Source organism: Vigna unguiculata, chromosome 3, assembly GCF_004118075.2.
Source record: "Vigna unguiculata cultivar IT97K-499-35 chromosome 3, ASM411807v1, whole genome shotgun sequence".
Taxonomy (NCBI): Eukaryota; Viridiplantae; Streptophyta; class Magnoliopsida; order Fabales; family Fabaceae; genus Vigna; species Vigna unguiculata.
This window is the reverse complement of record NC_040281.1, coordinates 16,035,204-16,056,450: the sequence shown is the minus strand read 5'-3', so window position 1 is coordinate 16,056,450 and position 21,247 is coordinate 16,035,204. Positions and strand designations below refer to the sequence as shown.

Genomic DNA, 21,247 nt, shown 5'->3' with positions numbered 1-21,247 from the left:
GAAGTTTCGAACAAAGACAAATCTCAATTTTGGGTCAAAGTTCAAGGACTAAAAACATATTTAATCCTATTTAGAATATAATAATGGTTTATGTAGCGAAAAACATTGTTTAGGTTATATCTTTCTAATTGTGTTTGATTTTGGTTCTTCTCATGACATAATAATGATTTCTATATTATTCACTAGATAAACATATTTTTCAACTTTCCATCTAATATTTCTGGCAGGATTTGTTGTAATACTTATTTATATCATTTTGAAGGTTGCTTCCCAATGTCTCATATATTCTTTGCTCTTTATACTTTATACTTTAAGCAAACCAAAATTGTCTTATTTGTTACCAAAATTTAGGTATCAAAAATGCAAGATTTAAGATATTCAAGACTTTTATTTATCTTAACTCATACTTACCTAAATAATCATCCTTTCTCTATGAAAACAACATCAATTTTATAGAATAAAAGAACATGCATAAACAATTTTGTGTAGCCATCTTCTTTTCATGATTTTCTTATTAAAATAAGATATTTCTTTGAATGATAGTAGAATGAGTTTATTTCAATTTTAGGAAAGGACTTTCTTTGATTCTAAAAATATCTTCTAAACTAGTCGTTTGGAAACATATAGACATGTTATAAGTAATGGTGCAAAATCTATCCGGAATGGTTTAGCATGTTGTTGGGAAACAATGTTATACTAAGATGGAAATAGGGGATAAAAAAGTTAAGGTTAACCTCCCACAATTTGTTGATGACGCATTATTTGTGTGTTTCAAAATATCATGGCTATTAAAAATATACTCAAATGTTTTAAGATGACTTCAAAACTTGGAGTCAATTTTCATAAAAGTAAAATTAGTAGTTTAGGAGTGGACAAAAATAATTTTAAAATGTACTCACAAGCTTTCAACCGCAATATAATGGAAGTATCATTCAAATATTTAGGTATGACGAAATCCAACAAAATTCTCTTTTTGGCAACCAATAGTTGACAAATTAAAAACAGATTGTCCAAATGGAGTGGAAGATTCTTATTATTTACAGGAAAAATATGCTTAATAAAATTTGTGATTACTGTCATGCCTCTTTATTACCTCTTCTTTTATAAAGCCTTATTAGTTGTATCCAAGATTATAAAAAATCTACAAAGAAATTTTCTCTAGAGTTGGGAACATGATGGTAGAAAGATAGTTTGGATAAAATGAGAAAATTTATGCAAATCCAAAAGTGAAGGTGGAATAGGAATAAAAAATATTGAATTGTTTGATAAAGCATTACTATCTAAATGGAAGTGGAGACTAGGTATGAATGAATGTGGTTTGTAGAAAGATATCCTAAAATCAAAATATAGTTATTAGAGAGGTTTAAATGGGTAGAGAAGAAAACACTACACATCTAGGTGGTGGAAGGATTTGTGCAAGATATGTGGAGAATGTGTCAAAGGGAGATGGTTTGATCACAAAGGATCTAGGATCAAGTTTTTGGAAGATGCATGATTAAGGATAAACCAATAAGGGAGTTTGGTTAATGGACTAGCAATGGTTGGGAATCGACAATAAAATGGAGACAAAATTGGTTTGAGTGGAAACTTTCATAAGTACCTGTATTTAGGCAATTAATATCTCCAGCACAAATTCAATGAAAAGGTGAGGATGGGTGGGTATAAAAAAATGAGAACACATGTTTTTAGTTAAATCTACATATATAAAACTATGTAATTCAAATATTGGAAAAAACTCTAATATGTATTACATCTTTTGGAGCATAAGTGTAGTTCCATCAGTTCAATCTTTTGCTTGGTAAGTATTGTCCAATAGAAAGGAAACAAAGAAAATCTAAGGAGGAGAAAATTGCAACTAGGAGATACTGCAAGCATTTTATGCAGGCTGGAAGAGGAACCAATATCACACCTTTTCCTAACATGCAAAATAGAAAACAAAGTTTGAAATATGTGTAATGAATGGTAGGTATAAGTTTTGTACACCATAACCAATTAAATATGCATTTCCAACAACACTTTTTATTGAGGAATAATAATAAAAGAAATAAATTATGAAAAGGTACGTGGATGTCAATCACATGGAACATATTGAATCAAAGAATAATCAAAGGAATATAATTATATTTAAATAAGGAAAAGTTGATAGAAAAAAATTTTTACTTTGACACAATTAAATGATTAAATATAGATGAAACATAAAATGTCAAATGTTAATTTTTCTTATTCTAAGTGGAAATTATGAAATGTTCATTTAACTCAGGTTACCTAGTCTAATTTTTCTCTTGTTTTTGGTTCAAAATATTACCATGCACTATCAAATCATGATGACAAAAACTTAGACAAATTGCAATAGTTTGATGCCCCTAAAATCGGTACACTGATTACTATTGTTTGAAACTCCTAGGTGACAGTATCACAAAGATTAATCCTTTAATATGCTTAACATTTCATAAGCGTGCCATGTCATTGGAGTTGGCAAAGGAAGTAGGGGTGACAATTAGGACCTGGCCCGTCGGGCCGGCTCGCAGGCCCACAAAAAAAACGCGAGACAGACCAAGGTAGTGAGCTCGCAGACCCGACCTGCATTGGCTTGCGAGCCCACGAACTAAGGAGTATGCAGGATGGGCCAATGTTATCAGTCCGCATAAAGTGTGCAGAGCGGGGCAAGCCAACTCGTGTTGTGCGGACCTTATACAAGCCGAACCTAAACAGGTCAGGCCGGCTCGCATTACTACCCCTAAAGGGAATATAAGTGGGTGTTACACAAAAACCGATATTAAGAGACTACCCAAATATTTTGTATACGCCAAAGTCTTATTTTTGTGAACTTTCATTATTTTTAATGGACTTTATACAAACTCATATAAATGATTGCATATGTAAAATTATAAATTCTTTTAAATGGATTGAGACACCCAAATGTCTCATATATATATATATATATATATATATATATATATATATATATATATATATATATATATAATTATTCTGCTTATTAAAAAAAAAGACACGTTATAAATATTGACAAATATATAAGCCATAACAAAACAAGATAATGAACCAAGAATAGATCACGGAATCACAACTAGTCATGGTTTCCTCCACATCCCACTCAAGTGAGAAGATCCCCACTATAAGATTCCCAGGGACAAGATAAAATGCTTTAGAGACCATTTAGAGTGTGTTATTATTATAAAAAACAATTTATAAGTCAGTCATTTCAACACAATTAAGAAGAATGAATTATTGTAAATTCGTCTCAACCGTTGCTTAGATTATAACATTTACGAAAGGCTTGTTTGTAACTTATATGGTACCTCAATATTATCTAGAACATTTAAAACAAAACATTTCCAAAACTCAGGATCGATAAACAAATTAATAACTCAATGAAATCACGATTTGTATATTAAACTAAATATATTTAATTCTTAAAAGAAAATACCAGCTGTATCTATTACTTCTTTTTTAACAAAAGAATTGCAAGTTATACACGAACGAGATAATGTAGTTTATCTAAATTTGTAAACTAAGTGCCAACTTTCAGAGTTCACTAATGAATGAAACACTTTCTTTTTTGGAGAAAAAAAGATCAATTATGTATTTCAGAGTATGTACATACTCAATCTTATTGGTAAATTCTAGAGCTATAAAAGGCTGTTTGGCCGTAGAAACTACATAAAAAATAAGATGGGATGAGATTGCAAAAGCTAGACACAGAAGGCGGTGAGAAAGCTCCAAAACCAGACATGGCAGAATTATAGAAGGAAAAAAACATTCTAGCCACTTTTGGTTGGAGAGCATCAGAACAAACTCAACCAACACCAAAATGTCTCATTGTGATGCAATAGAGCCCTCAACAGATCAACAGAGCAAACTCCTTCTGATCAAAAAGAGAACGGAACCATGAGTCATCATTCTTCTTTCACAATTTTAAAAAATAAAATAAAATACGTATTGGAAATCTCCCTTATCAAATGACACACACGTACGTACCTCCGAACGACAGGTTGGAGCCCATGGTTGGATCGCTGTGCAAAAATATGTCACCAAAATACTGATTAACCAAAACCAAACCCTTCACTGGCCTCATGGATTGCAAGTAACAAACGTTCTTGAAGTTGTTCCTTAGAGGTATACTCAGGAAGGTCAAGTTGATTGAAGCTGAAGTAGAAATTGATACGGAATTAGGATGGCAGAAACTCAAAATGCAGACATTGTATTTCTACTAAACGCATGGATAATAATTACTCACCAAGTATGAGCTGATGGCAGACGATCAGGAGCTCCATACGCCTTGTGAATCTGAAACCTTTGCGGACCAGAGATGCCCTGCAAGGCCTTAAAACCCTCCAACGGAACCTGAAAAAAGGCTACATGTGTTACCACTTGTATTTTAAAGGAAATTAAATACCCCTAAGATGACAAACAATATGAGAAGCACCACGACAACATCAACAATAAATAATCTTCGACCATACATTTTTTAGATATGTTTAGAGTAACCTTAGCATGTGATAGAAATATTTATTTATAAGATGACAATTTGATGCTTCCATTAGATCACCTTTGATGTTCCAGTCACAAATTGCAGTAATCTTGCCATGTCTTCTTTGTTGAAAGTTTTAACCACTTCCCAGAACCATTGAACAACATTTGATGCCACTGTATAGCCAGTATACTCGGTGTTGGCCTTCAAGTCATCCACTGTAGGGAGAATAACACCATTCAGGTGCTTCATTGGTGATTAAAAATATGGTACATAATTTAAAAAAAATGATGAAACCAACTCACAATCAATTTCTGGGAGACCACTTATGAGAAGCTCAAGCTCTTTGTCATTAAATATGGATATAAGTTCTCGTGGTACTAATTCATTAAAACCTTCCAGGAAGGAATTGATTTGAGGACGTATGGCATTTGTCAAAAGATGGTCAGCAACTAGATCAACGTACTCGTGCTTTGTTTCTTCTGTGACTCTTATGTTCCTTCCTCCAGGTTTAAGCTCATAATCGGTGACCTATTTCAGAATTTCGTGAGAGACCAAAAGAAAAATGGTAAGGAGAATTTATCTAGAGTTAATATACAGAAATTGAAAAAAGAAAGAGTCAAATTAAAGCCCAAAGATTAAATGCAACAAATCTATTTTTCTTTTTAACCTAGTACGCAGGCAACACACGATAAGCCAAAATAAAATGCTCATTTACCTCATTCTTCTCATAAAGAATATGTTTTTCCTCATCGGCATCCATGCTAAATGTCAGATCAGGAACATCACTCACATCATTCTGTTGTGAAGATACAAAAATAAAATTAAACAAAATGCATACAGAAAACAAGTATGTCATGAACCAAAATGGACTGAAATAGGCATGTTCCGCAAAGCTTATTACAGATTGAAATGGCGGCTTAAAATACCAAGTCATCTATGTTTGTATCCTATCCAACTATATCCAGTGATTACCCTCCAACCTAGCTAAATTAACAATTTCTAAAGTCACAATTTTATAAATAACTTGCCAAAACACACGCACCTCCCCCAAGTCACTCTATCCATCTTACTGCCAACATTATCCATCTCACTTACCTCTATGATGAGGCTGAGACCTCTTTCCCTCAACACCCACAACCAGTCTTATCGTACCCAATGACACTCCTAGATGACCTGGCCCATAAGTGTGTATGTGTCTAAGAAAAAAGACAATAAAGTGTTAAAGATTGTAAATTGAAACTCACCTCCAACATCCATTTCAAATTCTTATAGTAATCAGGATCAACCGCTTCAATATCATGGTATGTAACCTTAACACCCAGTATATGCTTATAGAAAGATCGAGTAAAGTAAACATCTAGCAGTTGCCCATCAAACAAAGCCTTTCCCACCTGCATGTAAGATCAGACAACTGTCAAATATTCAAAACCACTCAACTGTTAACCTAAGTTTAATATTGGTATCACAGGCAGCTTTAACCATATATCACCCAGAAAAATAAAAGAGATTGAGGGGAGGCGGGGTTCTCTATTATCATGAAACCACATAAAAAACCTTTTGCGAAACATACCACTCGGCCCACAAACTTGAAATATGAGAGATGTTCGGTTTGATATACTGAATTCGGGTTTGGTTGGAAAGTTGCGTTGTTACCCACTGTTGTGAAAAGTAAAGCACCTTTGTCAAATATGACCCTTGATAGCAGCTGATACCATTCTCGGGTGAGACCACCTGCATCAATACCTTCTTCACCTTGAAATTGAACATTTAACCGCCCCTTTAGATCTTGAGTAGGACGCATCCTTAATTGATTATAAGAGTCCTCCAAAATATAAGCCCGCCTTACACTTATTCGCAATGGCCCAGACAAGTGCTGGTCATGTTGTTGCCTTATTCTTGAGCGGAAATAGGCTCTCTTGTTATCAAAGTCAATCAACCTTGGTGCCTTGAGCATCATAGAAAGTGATTTCTCCAACAAACCTGGGTTCTGCCTAATGAAAGCATTTGAAAGCCGGCGATGCTTCTCAGCAAACCTTGTGAAAGTGATAGCCCCATCCAGCTTTCGCTGTGAGTCTCCACCTTTTACGCTTGTTGAAGCTGAACAACCAGCAGATTCCTTGACTTCTCTAGCAGTCACATTTCCATGGTCTTGCTGCATAAATGATTCATTTGCTTGTAGCTTTTCACACAAAACAAAGAAAGCCTCGATAAAAGGCAATAATCTTTGTGTCCCAGGAGGAAGAGGTGGTGAAGTAGAAGAACCTTGCAAATTCTCAGCAACATTTATGTTTGACATGCTAGGAGAGAAAGAGCTCTGTCCAAGCTGCATCTCAGCAGCACTTATACAATTACTAAGTTCTTGCCACAATGGCTCAAGAGCAGTATTTAAATTCCAAATAGTTGCTTGATCATCATGTTGATCCACACCATTATCCATATCCATCTCACCCACAGTACTAAGTGAAGTGAGAGAACTAAGAGCTTGCAAAACACGTAGAATGGCTGCACCGGCCATAGAACCAGCACTCAAACCAAGCATATTTGTTTTCTGTAAGGTGACAAGCTCGCTAATGGCTGAGCCTGTCAAAGCATGAGCTGATTCTGAAAGCTCTAAAGTAAAAAACTTCCTATGGGATGGAACAATGAAAGCCAACTTCTTCAGCACTTCACCAGCAAGCATATACATTTTATCCGAGAGCCTAAAATAATGTCGAATTAGTCACTTTTATTCATCACAACTTCATAAAAATATGGAGATGGAAATGAGAATTAACAGGTGAGACAGCACAAAGACAGTATTCAAAGTCATCTATTCTGAATAGCATAGTTCAAAAAAATGAAAGTATAAATTTGAAAAGGTTAAGAGTAGCACCCTTCACGACCAAGAAGACTGCACAAATTCCGCAAATCAGATTGTGGCAACTGCAAAAAGATATTGTACATATCTGTACTCTTCTTCCCTTCAGAATGGCATACATGCATATCTGCACGCTTATCTTGTTGATTAGAGTCTGGCTCCACTAAAGCAGCATCCTTCTCAGTATTACTTGGGACTTCACTGGCTGACAATTTTTGGGTATCTGCCATTTCTTTCTCAGACTGTGATTGACTTTCTAATCTTGAAGCTGCAGTATCAACTATAACTTGAATCAGGCCCATTACCTGCTCAAGATGAGCATTGCTGCGTAAAAACAGGGGTCGACTCAAGAGCCTCAGAAAGAGAACAAGAGGAATAACCCCAGTCTGAGATCTAGAGGGATTTAGTGAAGGGCCCCCTTCAATAACCTTCTCTTTCCCTTTCTCATTTGTATGCACATTAACTGGACGTGAAGAATCAGGAATAATTGATTGATCAAAATGAAACAACATTTTTGCAACAGCAGAATGATTTGTTGCCAAATAAGTCAGAATTTCAAGAATTCGGCGGAACACAAGAGGAGGAAGACCTAGAATGAAGGCATGATGGGAGTGATCAGTGATTCAGTGAGCAATAAACTATAATATTGAAATAAGCACATAATGATTCTATCCCAAACAAAGTATAAATGTTACCATCCAACAATTGAGATTGACCATAAACTGTGTTTGAGTGACAACCAAAAAGCCTCTGGGAATTTAGTGTTGCTGATCTACTTACAGAGCCTTCAGCTTCAGGTTCAATCATGTCAAGCAAAAGATAAATAAGCGTGGCCATTGTAACACTATGCGCACATAAGTTTAACAAGAGCCTCTGCAGAAGTCCCTTTCCAAGGGGCTGAGAAGAAGATAGAAAAAAATGTTAAAATTTATTGAAATCACAGATACAGACATCCAAACTACAACCTATATGTCTGATCACACATACTGAATCTTGTAATAAACATCAACAGAATAAACAGTAGGCACAGCATTTGGAATAAAAATAAAGCATTTTCATATTCAAAATGAGGTAAGACTACCACCAGGAAGAGATCCAAGTTACCTGTGAAAGTCGCAGAAGCCGGATCAAAGCTTTGAGTGCAGTTGCATCAAGTAGTGGCTCACCTTCAATCTCCTTTACCTTTAAGCTATCCGTAAGGGCAGATCTCCTCCCTATCGTAACTCCAACACCCCGATCCATCACAGGCCGCCTGTCAAATCCAAGACCGTTTCTTCTATTGTTAAGCCTGTGGCTGCTCCCAAAAAGGCTGCGAGCTTGGTAATGACTCATTGCTCGATCCCTCAATATCTGAGCTTCTGCAAGCAACGGAGATGGCAGGGCTGACAAAACAGCCTCAGAAGAAGTCAAAAGAACCTATGACAGAAAATACAAGGATAATCATCATGTCATATTTCACAAAAATAGAACTTCCTCAACAATTACACAACAAAAAATTAAGATTTAAACCTCTTCACGCAAATCAGCAGGAAAAGTGGCAATTATAGAAGCATTATCCATGTCAACTGGCTGTCCTTCAGCCTGCTGGGCTACCCTTTGAGCTCTTTGTTGGGCCAACACCTCTGCTTGAATATCAGGAGGAAGAGCAGCTAAAAACTCAGGATCAATATCTTCGGCAGAAGGTGGCGCATAGGCTGGTGGTTGAACAGACTGAGCTTGTTGGTTTGCTAGAACTTCTGCCCTTAAATCTTCAGGCAGAGCCTCCAAAAAGGTAGGGTCAATTGTATTAGCACCAGAAGCTTCATTATTTGCACTAACTTGATCAGCCTGAGAAGCATCTGGAGCAACCTCTGTGTTCTGAGCTGATAACAACTCATCCCTCCTGTCTTCAGAAACAGCTGGTTGCTCTGACTGATTTCCTTCAGTGTCAGTACCGCCCATATCAACATCAGCACTAGCATAAATTGATGCAGCATGGCAATCACCTGAATTAGGAGTTTCAAAACCACAGCCGCCTAAGTCATGATTAATATGCTGCCCATCAGCAGTTGATGATCCATTGCATTCCATGGATTCAACTGGTACATCCTGGATGCTAGTCGGTACATCAGCAGCCCTTTCACATTGTATAGCAGCATTAGAATTAACAGACGAGTTAACAAATATTTCCACATTCTCATCAGGAGTAGCATTTCCTTCAATTACTGTGCAATCAATATCATTTGGCATGATGTTCAATGAAACTGGTTGAACTGACATAGGCTCATTAGCTGGCAGGTCTTCACCAGTATCTCTAGCAACTGAGTCAACATTAATTTCTTCACCATTACCATTTTCTTGCTCCTGACTTTCAATCTGCTGACACGTAGAGTCAGTTCCTGCAGTTAATATTGGACCATCATGAGATGCAAGAGTATCAGACCTATTCTCTTGTTCTCCAGAATTTTGTAACTGTGGCTCAACAGGACTGCTTGCAGGAGCTATACTGTTCAATTGGGCTAGGAATTGTTCCTCTACTGCTTGCGCAATGGATGCCGCTTGAGCACTTCCTTGTGGCTGACCATCATCAGTCCATCTACCATTACCTAACACTCTTCTTCCAGGTAGGTGCAATGAGCCCATACCGACAGAATAGTCTGTCAAAGGAGGAGGTGCTGCACCTCCCAAACGGTCACCAAACAGACTACTTGGCACATGATCATATGGAAGAATTGGTGCATCAAACATGTAGAAATGAGCCACGTCAAGATTCCCAGATGACATGGCTTCTGAATCTCGGGATGTAGAATTACCAGCAGACGACCACATTGAGACAAAATCACCAGATGGCGGTGGTCTAACAAGGAGAGGATGTTGAAAACCATTCACTTCAGTAGCAGGTCTCTCAAATGAAGACCTACCAGTTTGACGACGACGCTCAAAACTCTGAAGACGAAATAGGTCATCCACATTAACACCTTCAAAAGGCTCAGCAGCCACATCTATAAATCCAGGTTGTCCAAGTATCTGCAAGTGATCCAAGCCATCAAGAGCTTCCCTCCACCTTACCTCAATGACACGATTCTCATGAAAATCATCATCATCTTCATCAATCATCTCATCATTATAGTCATCTCCAAAGCCAACATCATCATGATCCTCCACATCAGTATCTGCCAAGGACATCATGCCCCCACCATCTTCAGCAATGTCCTCGTCTTCATCCTCTCCATCATCATCATCTTCATCCTCATCACCATCATCACCCATATCATCATCTTCATCACCCATATCATCATCAGCCCTATTTTCAACATGAAAAGTCATCTCAATTTGATCTGGGTTGTGCAAGACACCACCCTCTCCCATCTCTTCACGCATGAAGTCCATTCCAAGTTCCATTGGTGGGTTTTGAGACAATGTCCCATCTTCTTCGACTCTCATATCCTGCTCCACTGACTGATTTGGATTATCAGCACAATCATCACCTTGAGAAGTTCCTTGATCATGTGCATTATCCATTGTATCTATTATTGCTTCTTGGCTGCCCACATTTTGATCATGGGCCACTGCTTCAGTTGCAGATGGTGCTGTTATTTGATCATCAGATCTGTCATTTAAACCAGTAGATCTTTTCTTTTCAGTCCCATCAGATTTAAATATTTGCTCACTTGCATTAGCAGCTCTTGTAAGACCTTCTAAACCTTTGAGTATAAGATTCACAATTTTGGGTGCATCAGGATGATCCAGATCAACCACTTGTAGAATACTAGTAAGACACTGAATAATTCCCCCATCTATCATGCTCTTTGCAATATCAGGTGAATATCCAGAACCAGGTAAGCTACCAGATGACGAATTTTTTGACAAGATAGAATACACTAGATCAACAAAAGTGAATAACCTCTTATCTGGCAATAAGCTGCTTCTCATGGAATGGCTCTCGAAATTTGAAAAGGACACCAATTCTTTAACAAGTTCATTTGTCACTCGTTTACGCCCTTCACCAGATCGACCACACAAAACTACCAAGAACCATGAAGCCTTTTCAGATAACTTACCTCTCCAATCATCAGGTCCTGCAGATTTATCAACAGAGAGCGGTAACAACCGATGTAATATGTGGTGGATAATACCACTATGTCCAGATGGTTGATTAGATCCACGGAATTGACACATTTCAGAATCACGTCTAAGTATAACACCAACTGCATGCCCGTACATCAGAAGAATGTCACTCAGTAACTTGAGAACAAAAGTCACCTTCACTAGTCCTGTAGACCTTTCAGACTCGGGCTCTAATGACCCAGCCTCATCAACCTTAGACTTGCCCTTCACCTTCATGGCAGGTTCATCTATATCCATGAATGTTGAGTCACGCTCAGATTCTTCCTGACCTTTCAAAGGTGGGTACTTAAGCACAATCTCAAGAAGCTGATCAATTACTTGAGTGAGATTAACAGGAACCTTTTTGTGGCTTTTCAAACATTTCCCTGATCCATCATGAGACTTGCTTTCAGATATCCGGACACATTCATTGGAAGATAACCCGACCTCAATACTAGATGACTTTGACTTTTCTTTCTCTTTCTCCTTTGACAAAACAACAACAGTCCTTCCCCCTGATGTTTCTAACTGACAAACTGCTGCTGCAGCTTTCATGAAAACGTTAGGATCCCTAGAGATAACTGGTGCCAATGAGGTCAAAAAAGATCGAGGAGAAACACGTCCCGAATGGCGATTTCCACTTAAAGTTTGTCGTATCTCCAACTCCATGGCTGTCTGCAGTGTTTGAGGATCTTCAAGGAGGTGTCGGACTATAGCTGACACAACAGAGTCATACCCAGGGAAAAAGCAAATCCTCGGAAGATTAAAAAGAGCAGCCAGACCTCCATTTTCAAGAAACTGCAAAGCTAAAGCATGTGTTTTTGTTAACCTAGCACATAATTGCAGAACTGCCTGCATGACTACAGCAGGAACATGCTGTTTTATCAAATCACATGCAACATCCAGCAATTTATGACTCTCTTCAACAGTTGCAAATCCAGTAGATTTTCCCAGTATACTCTCAAAAGCCATTGAAGGTTCTTTCTCATTCCCATTTGAATTTTTTTCCTTTGGTAAAACTGTATCAGAAAATTGCAGAGAACCATGCTCCACTGAAGAATCAGGTAGGGAACCAGTTTGAGTTCCTTCCACATTTTCAACTTTTGGTCTTGACTGCACCATTTGATCCAATATAAGTAGTAAAGCACTAATGCATTTAGGAACTGGTAGTTCTTTCCCCAACTCTTGTCTGCCTTTGAAGTTAGTCAAGATATCTATAATGGTAGATATAATGCCATTCTGGGCAGCAATTTCCCGAGTACTTACATCCTCAAAAAGAAGAAGTGCTAAGATATGTGCTAACACACTCAATGCACAATTATCCTGGGAAAAATCCAATGGACAAAGTTTTAACTGCTGCATAAGATAAGATATTACCTTTGGACGATCATCACCTTTGTTCTGACTGCAAAGTGTCACAAGCAAATCTGTCAACTGAAATGACACTGAATCACTAGTCTGAAACAACTTGACAGATGCAGCAAGTATATCATCAACCGGAGGTTTCTTTACATGCCCCTCTTCAGTTAGCACGTCTATAGTCTTCTCAGCACTCTCAGCTTTAGTAGATTCAGAACTATTTCCTAGGGACAGAGCAAGTGCCCGAGCAAGTTCATCATCCTCCTGGACAGGATCATCAGCATGACTAAACAGCCACTCCATGGCCATTTCAACGCTGTTTGTTTCAACTCTTCTCAACGCTTCCTCAGCCCTTGCCCTTGAAAAACCCATCTCAACAATAGTGGCAATGGTTGCCTCATCAGGTGGAGGGGGCATGAATCGTTGGTTTGTACTTCCCACAATGGTACTACGACTTCGCTTGACATCTCCAACACCGGAGTATACATGTGTAACAAGTGAAATAATAGATGCAACGAAACCAGGACTACAGCTACAAAACATGGGATGATTCCAGACTGGTAGAATTACATCCAGAACCTGAGATTGCAACATACGTACAAAAACTTCTGGGTCTCGAGGAACTGGAAAGAGTCCAATTGAGAGACCAACTGCAACTGGCTGAACAAGAAGCTCTGCCTGAGATGCCGAGGTTGGGGACAAAAGAAGAGAAGAATTTACAAAATACTCAAGCAAACGACAGTAGCTTTGCAATGTATCAAGTAGCCATGTATTATGGGACAATTTACCTCCTTCCCCTTTTTTCCCAACATCAATGTCTGATGAAGGAAGAGAACACGGGAGTGTCCATAGCAACTGACTAGTAGCTTCAAATGTTGTGAGGAGCTCTTTAAAAGTTCCATGGACATAAAAATTATTAACCATTGCAGTATAACAACTCCGGCGCCTGCTGTCAAATGTCAGAGCAACCATATCATCCACAACCTTCCCAAGATATCTACATTTTACAGAAAGTGACATTTCAAGTCCAGAAGCATAAGTAGAATGCCCAGAAAAACTAAGAGCCTCGAGAAAATTTGTAGCTAAAACAGCTCCAAGAGTCTTTGAAGCTGAACTGAGTGACCCAGAATCAGCTCTGCGACGATTTGGTGAAGTGAATCCCTTCACAAGGGCAGTGAAGAAAGAGCGCAAAGTTGATGCCAATTTGTTAAGAATCTCTGAAACAATAACATCGGGGCTTTTCTTTTTCAGATCTTGGGATGAAGGTGCTTCCAGTGCACTAGGAGGTGTTTCTGAATCAATGTTTAAAGCTTCCAAATGACGACCAGCTCTTCCACCTCTTATGCGGGATATTCCGTGCCGACTTCGGCGATGCAAACTTTCTCCAGCGCGAACAACAGAAAGGAATTCCCGTTCCCCACTCCACAGTGAATGTGAACCATTCCTAGCAAAAACTGGGTTTGTGTATCTTACAGTCTGGATATTTGAATCATCATCACTCTCTCTTTCAATTGTCGTAGATGGAGGTACCTGTGAAACCTCAGGCTCTTGATCAGCATTCTTCTTTTCCTCCGCCTTAGAATCATTGCACAATGATATTTGCCAAATTATTTCCTTGTAAGTTTTCCCAAGATCTTTCAACACATCGGCATCTGAAGTGCTTAGTTCAGAGACAACAGTGCTTGTTCCCTTCAACAAAAATACAGAAAGAGTTAAGACAGCTTCAAGACTAGCAAGATATTTCAACACCTTTGTCTGCTTTGCAGATTCCACTAGAGCAAGTTGGGTCCCTCCCACCAAATCTAAAAGCTCATTAGTAGACTTTAGATGTTCCCTCAAGAAAGAGCAAACGGCCCGAGCAAGAGAAACATAATGCTGCGGTGAGAAATTTTTAAAGGCAACAGATATGCTGTGCCCAACAGAAACAGAAGCTGGCATCAAAGGTAATGTAACTAACTGGAGAATAGCTTCAATTCCTTTTTTCTCAACAAATATACGACATGTATCAGCATTCTGAAGAATTGTCTCAAGTAGACGAGCAATATTGTTAACGCAATCTGGAAGAAACGACTCCACATTCACTATTGACACATCAGGAGATGGCTCAGAAATGTGCTCTGTGTCATCAGCCTTTGAAGACTCATTATTAGCTAAGATCACATTCTTGTCCTCACCATCCATTTCCATTGGAACCAATGATGAAGAGCTTGGATCAGAACTCGAGGATGAGGATTCCACCACAGAACCAATTTTTGAGATAGTTTCCAGAATTTCAACTAACATTTCAACTCCAGGCCCACGCAATGAAGAAGCATGGCGCATTAATTCATCCAATCCACTAGACAAAGATGCTGGTGTGTCCCCAGCCAGAGCACGCAAATATGTTTTAGAAGTAAACACTTTCACAAAACACCTCAAAGAGTTCCTATCTTTCACAGCCTGCAGGCCATTACTATTTAAGCACAAGGCATCCAAACACTGGGGAATGCAAGTAATGGCTTCTGAAGAGTTGAGAACATCATCCATTATAGCATCCAAGAAGGCAGATGGAAGACCAGCTGCATCCAAAACCGGATAACAAGTAGGGTCCTTTTGTATTAAGTCACTCATAACAGTAGCTGCAAGAGAGAAAACTCCACCACCAAAATCTTTTGCCCTTCTAAAAATTATGCATAAGCAATGAGGCAGAACATTCTCTTCAGATCCATAGATACGAGCAGTATTTCCAGGGGCATAAGTTCCCAAGGATATAGCACGCAATAAAGCTTTCATTAGCAACCTACGGTGATATGAAATTAATGGTTCAGAATACAATGGTTTCTGCAAATCATCCAGCCCAGTTGAAGAACTTCTAGCCATATTTACACTTCTTGCACTAGACTCAGATTTTTCTTCTGGCTGTTTTCCACCATTTTCTACATATGAGACTTCAATCTTTAAGCGAGAGATGGTATCATCCAAACCTCCCAAATCTCTGAATAGAGCAGCAGCCGGATTACTGTAATCCATAAAAGCCTCTAAAATGCGCACAGCCTTTTCAACCAAATGCAAATGCTGTGGATTCGTATCTTTAAGGAGGGGTAGGAGAGTAGGAATAAATCCTGCTTCACGCATGGCAGAGCACCCTGATGATGTTGAAACCAACACAGTGACAAGAGATAAAAGAGCCTCAGCAAAATGAACTGACCATTTTGAGGTATCACTGGTAACAGAATCAATGGCTTTTTGCATCAGGCTAGATAAAATGCCACGATGCCCACCAGATGTAACTGCAGTCTGTACTGACTGCTGACGGGAACGATCTTGGCAAAGAGCAGCTAATGCATGCAAACATAAAATCCGAATTTTTTCCAAAACTGCATCTTCATAGCTCAGTAATGATACTAATTCATTGATAAATCCAGGCTCAGCATTGAAGAACGAAACCAGGTCATCGGCATCAGCACATGCTTGAATTAGTACTATGAAGGCATACAAGCGAATGCATGTATATTGCTGTCTAGAAGCCAAAGAACCAAAAGCCCTAGCAAAACGTAGTCTTGACAATAAAGAAAATCTTAAACTGAGAGGCACCTTATATTCCGTAACTAACTTGTGCAAAAGCTCAAGATCAGTTTCCACACGTTTGTCAATACCACTTAAGTGTATAATTTGCAAGCCTTGGACCAAGGGTTCAGCCACTTTTATGTCATTTTCTGGCTCATTTACAGCATAAAATTCAAAATGAAGGGTACAACCCAATTCAAAAGCAATATGGTCGCAACCATCAGGTACAGCAGATGCAATCAATCCAAGTCCTTCCTCCTTTCCACCCCATCCTTGGGCAAGAGCATACAATTTTGAATTCAAGGAAGTATCTCTTATGGAGTACTTTCCAACTGTTTTCTTCAAAAAGGTAGCCAAAGTGTCTAGGCTAGCCTCAACCACATCTGGATCAGTAGATGCAAGCAATGCAGAGAGATGCTGCTGTAGACACACAGAAACACATGCAGCATCAGTGCTAGAGGTATGAAAGTCATATTTCAAAATAAAATACATAAAACAGGTCACTGATAAAAAAAGGGAACACACAAAATCAATAAGCTTATCTTAGGTCTCATTGTTTGGAAGCCGAAAATTATTACTTAAGGGAAGATGCCATACCTCATACGAACTATAGAAATGTTTGTTTGTGCAATTATCCAAAATTGTTCTGATGACACGAAGAATTTGAAGAATGGCTTCTCTAGGGAATGGAGGATCTAAATTAAGAAAATCATCATCAATCAGCAAATCCTTCCTTGGTTTTATGTACTTCTCAAAGTATGAATCAAAATGGTTAAAAAGGTCAACCCAGTGATGAAAATCTCCCTGTACACGAAAAAAAAAATAGCAATGAATCAAGCACGTCAAAACAAATGTAAATGATCTGCGTCTGCCTAAGACAAAGCCATAAAGTTACCTTATCAAACTCCCAAACAAAACCCTTCAGAGGTTCTTCTATCTTCTCAAGTGGAACTGAAGTAACACGATCAATGAAACATCTAATTTTGGGAGGCTGAAACCAGTCAACAAAAAGGTAATTCATACACTCCTTTAATTGATTTATCAATATGACCATCACATACTGAAATTAAAATGATCAACTACTAAAAAAAATATATAACTAAGATAATAAAAGAGCACACAGTACACAACTAAACTCATAACCATGTTAAAGATCAAATAGTACAGAGGCAATTAATTAAAAACATAAGATTGCATATTAAACATTGAAACTGATTTCCAGCTGATAAATAGAAATTGTAACAAGACCCATCAAAAAATACTTTACCGATTGCAAAAACTGCAAAGTTACTTAAAGAAACCTTGTGGAACGCACTATTCTAGTTCTCAAAGGAAACCTCTCATCAAAGTATGAGACTGAATTTACTGGTATTGCATCGACAATATGAATTTAGTCAATATAGCTAAAATGAACTAAAATAAAACAATAAAAGCACACAAACAACAATTAATAACCCATTAGTTTGGGTAGCTGAATCAATTGAACAAAGGCATTGGCATCCATCAAGACCAAAATATTGAGAAAATATAATCAGAAGCTTTAAAAGTAATAACATCACATCTTGCGTCTTCAAAATTGTCATCTCCAATCCTATTTAAGCAAATTATGATTTCCAAGTCCATAGAAGTATGGAAAATACTATATCTATAAATAGACTTGTCTACAGCAACAGGATTACTTTCCTTCTGAAGACAATTTCGTTTAATATTCAGAAAAACAATATATATATATATATATATATATATATATATATATTTGTAACATATTATAAAGTGTTTTTCTTACGAAAAAATAAAGTATCAATCTATTAAAAGATACATGTGTAATATATAAAAGTTCTAACAAGAAAATCTATAGGCGTGATGCTTTAGAATTGTGAAACAGGGACTTGATATTGATGGAAGAAGAAAAAGATAAGAAAATACACATCCTATATTAGGACATTAGAATCAGGAACTAATCAAACTACAACCAAGTCAAAATCAGAAACTAAAACATTTATTAATCTTTGAAAATCATAGTACATGTTACAAATGCAACATGCCTACATGATTGTGGCCATTTGTTGGTTCATCAATTCTTACAACCAGAACCTTAGCTTACGCTCAAGCCATCAGTTGACACAGTATGATCACTTTTTTTCTTTACTTAAGAATTTCTAAAATAAAAATCATAGTATCTCCTACGAGGAGAAAAAATCTTCCGCTAAACTTGATCAACTAAAGTTAGATCATACATAACGTGAAAGGATAAGTCATCAAGGCTCTAATAAGTACCCAACAATATGACAGCCCCCGTAACTGAAAAATGGTAAAATTCATCTCAGAAAATCCTTGCTTCCCACCACCAACAGTAAACATCAAAGTCTCCCATCAATAAACAGAAAGGTTGCATTTTATCCAGGATAGCTAATAAACAAAATGACAACAAACATATTTCATGCTATGCTATTCCCTGATTTTCAAGTCAATTACCCCTTTAATTTCAATGCAAAATACAACAATAGCAAATTTTAAAGAACCCATGCAAAATAAGAAACATGCAATTCAGACCAAAGAAAGAGTCACCATATTTTCATAGTATCAGTATCGATCACTTTTTTTTTCCCTGCACTTAAGAATTTCTAAAATAAAAATCATAGTATCTCCTATGAGGAGAAAAAAATCTTCCGCTAAACTTGATCAAGTAAAGTTAGATCATACATAACGTGAAAGAATAAGTCATTAAGGCTCCTATAAGTACTCAACAATAAGACGGCCAACTGAACTGAAAAAGGGTAAAATTCATCTCAGAAGAATCCTTGTTTGCCAACACCAACAACAGTAAACATCAAAACTCCCCATCAATCAACCGAATAAAATCGAATATAACAATTTGCACACGCATCAGTGAAAACTCATCAAAAACGGGATAGGGAAAAATGGAAATAATATAAAATAGTTGCAACCCAGAAATTAAAAAGAACAACCCAAAAAGATTAAAAAGAATTAAAAATACCCCATAAACCCCAACAACAAAAAGACTGAATGAAGGAGAAGAACCTAAAATCGCAAAATTGATCAATAAACAGAAGAATCGGCGTATAAATGAACAATCACAAAAGAAAGAGAAAAAAAAGGAAACCAAAAACTAACCACTTCAAGTGCCCTTTTCCTCTTCAACTTCATCTTGGAACTAAGAGCATCGCAGGGAAGAAAATAAAATAGATTGTGCGAGTTGATCAATCCCCGACCAACAATCGAGAATTGATCCTAATTCTGGAAAGGAATGAGAAAATTGAAGTGAAAGTGAGGAGAGAGAGAAGGAGAAGATTAGAGGAAGCGAGAAACCCAACTGAGAGAAGAAGCTGCACACAATAACGTGGTTTACAATTCCAATACCCTTCTATATATTCACAACAAGACTATCATAAATTAAATTAAATTTAATATGATAAATAGCACCACCTTATTATTAAATAAATAACTATTATTATATTATTAGATTAGATATTATTATGAGATGAAGATTGAAAAGGTAAAATGGGAAAACATTTGCTGATTACATAATATTTTGTTAAAAATATGTTCCATCTCTAATTATATTTTTTTTCTTTTCTGGTGGATTCCTTTCTTCTCTTTTTTAATATCTCCTCTACACTGGATATTAAAAAACTGTTCTTTTTTTAATCTTCCAGAAATGGAATATATCCGGAAGAGAAAAAAAAAACGGCAAGGTTTTCTTTTATGCAAAGCATTATTATAAATTTCAATTACCAAAATTTGTTTATCCTTTTATTTGGCTATTTGATTTTTTAATTTTTCCTATCAGATTGTGAATTTGATTTTTAAGATTCCAATTATTCAGTTTTGTTATAAACCAAAACAAACATAAGCAATGTTATTTGGCGTCTGCAGAGCATTTCATGGTAAAGCACTGACTTTTCAGTTTCTACAAATACAAATACTTATTTCTTGTGAAATTATTTTTTGGATTTCTGCATATAAAAATATTGTAACCAATTTAATAGTTCAGGTTACTAAAATAATATATATATATATATATATATATATATATATATATATATATATATTACAATGGGTTCATCTTTTAACACATAATTTTGATCATATTTCAGTTATTTTGTGATTGGGGTTAAAGTTCAAGAACCAAAATACAAATATATATCAAAATAAAATAATACTTTTAAATATTTCTTTAAAATATTTATATATAATAACAATATAAGTAATAGTAATCAGTTATTAATAGGTGGAATTACCCATGGTGAGGAAGAATGAAAACTATTCTTTCTTCTACCAATAAGCTATCTTAAAAAGGTAAGTTTTGGTATTATATAGCCATTTTTTAAAACTTTAAATTAAATAAAAAGATATAAGAGTTCAAAGTTGTCCTATTGTTAAAAAATATGAACTTTAGTGATTTTCAAATTAAAATAAACACGGCTTATCATAGACCGTATTATTTTATTAAGTGAAATATTAAATAGACCGTTACTTTTGTTTCTTCATCTGAGATGTATTAACTTTGTCTGTATTCCTAGGTTAAATATCTGTTTGTGTGATATTAGTGTTTTTATTTTCCTTCTTAAAAATATTTTTCATGGTTTTTTTTTTACATTTAACAAAAAAAATAGTTATATTTTTTATTTCTCTCACACAATGTTGATAGTGATGACATACGATATCAAGTGACATTTTCATAAACTAAAAATAAAAATAACCTACTCAAAAAATACTTTAAAAATATTAAAAGACCAAAAACAAAAAGGACATATTCAAAGAAAATATTAAAATCATAATATATTTACATTTTCACCTTTATACTAGTCCATGCTTTTTTTCTTCCAAAGCGTCATTTTTCTTATTAGTACTAGTTGCGATAAGAAAAAGATGTCTATATA

At 36.5% G+C, this 21,247-nt stretch overlaps 1 protein-coding gene across 2 annotated transcripts; it reads right to left on the bottom strand.

Annotated features, from left to right (window-relative positions):
• Positions 1 to 3,490: 3,490 nt before the first annotated feature.
• LOC114178672 (E3 ubiquitin-protein ligase UPL1-like) lies at positions 3,491 to 19,702 on the bottom strand. 2 transcript variants are annotated; one of them, XM_028064712.1, is made up of 15 exons: positions 19,479 to 19,702; positions 17,239 to 17,334; positions 16,941 to 17,147; positions 8,862 to 16,763; positions 8,457 to 8,768; positions 8,048 to 8,249; positions 7,368 to 7,941; positions 6,066 to 7,194; positions 5,740 to 5,886; positions 5,211 to 5,291; positions 4,798 to 5,023; positions 4,571 to 4,710; positions 4,259 to 4,365; positions 4,000 to 4,167; positions 3,491 to 3,886 (listed from the first exon to the last, which is right to left on the bottom strand). In XM_028064712.1, the coding sequence occupies exons 1-14, from the start codon at positions 19,509 to 19,511 to the stop codon at positions 4,065 to 4,067; spliced, it is 11,259 nt and encodes a 3,752-aa protein (XP_027920513.1). In that variant the 5' UTR covers positions 19,512 to 19,702; the 3' UTR covers positions 3,491 to 3,886; positions 4,000 to 4,064. The 2 variants fall into 2 exon arrangements, with proteins under 2 accessions (XP_027920513.1, XP_027920514.1); XM_028064713.1 differs by having other exon boundaries at positions 8,862 to 16,760.
• Positions 19,703 to 21,247: the final 1,545 nt, after the last annotated feature.

Coding starts and splice junctions, on each gene's coding strand:
- LOC114178672 (XM_028064712.1), bottom strand. CDS start 19,511: ATGAAGTTGAAGAGGAAAAGGGCACTTGAAGTG. Junction 7,942..8,047: donor TCAATCTCAATTGTTGGATG/GTAACATTTATA, acceptor CCTTCATTCTAG/GTCTTCCTCCTCTTGTGTTC. Junction 5,887..6,065: donor TCAAGTTTGTGGGCCGAGTG/GTATGTTTCGCA, acceptor TCTTACATGCAG/GTGGGAAAGGCTTTGTTTGA.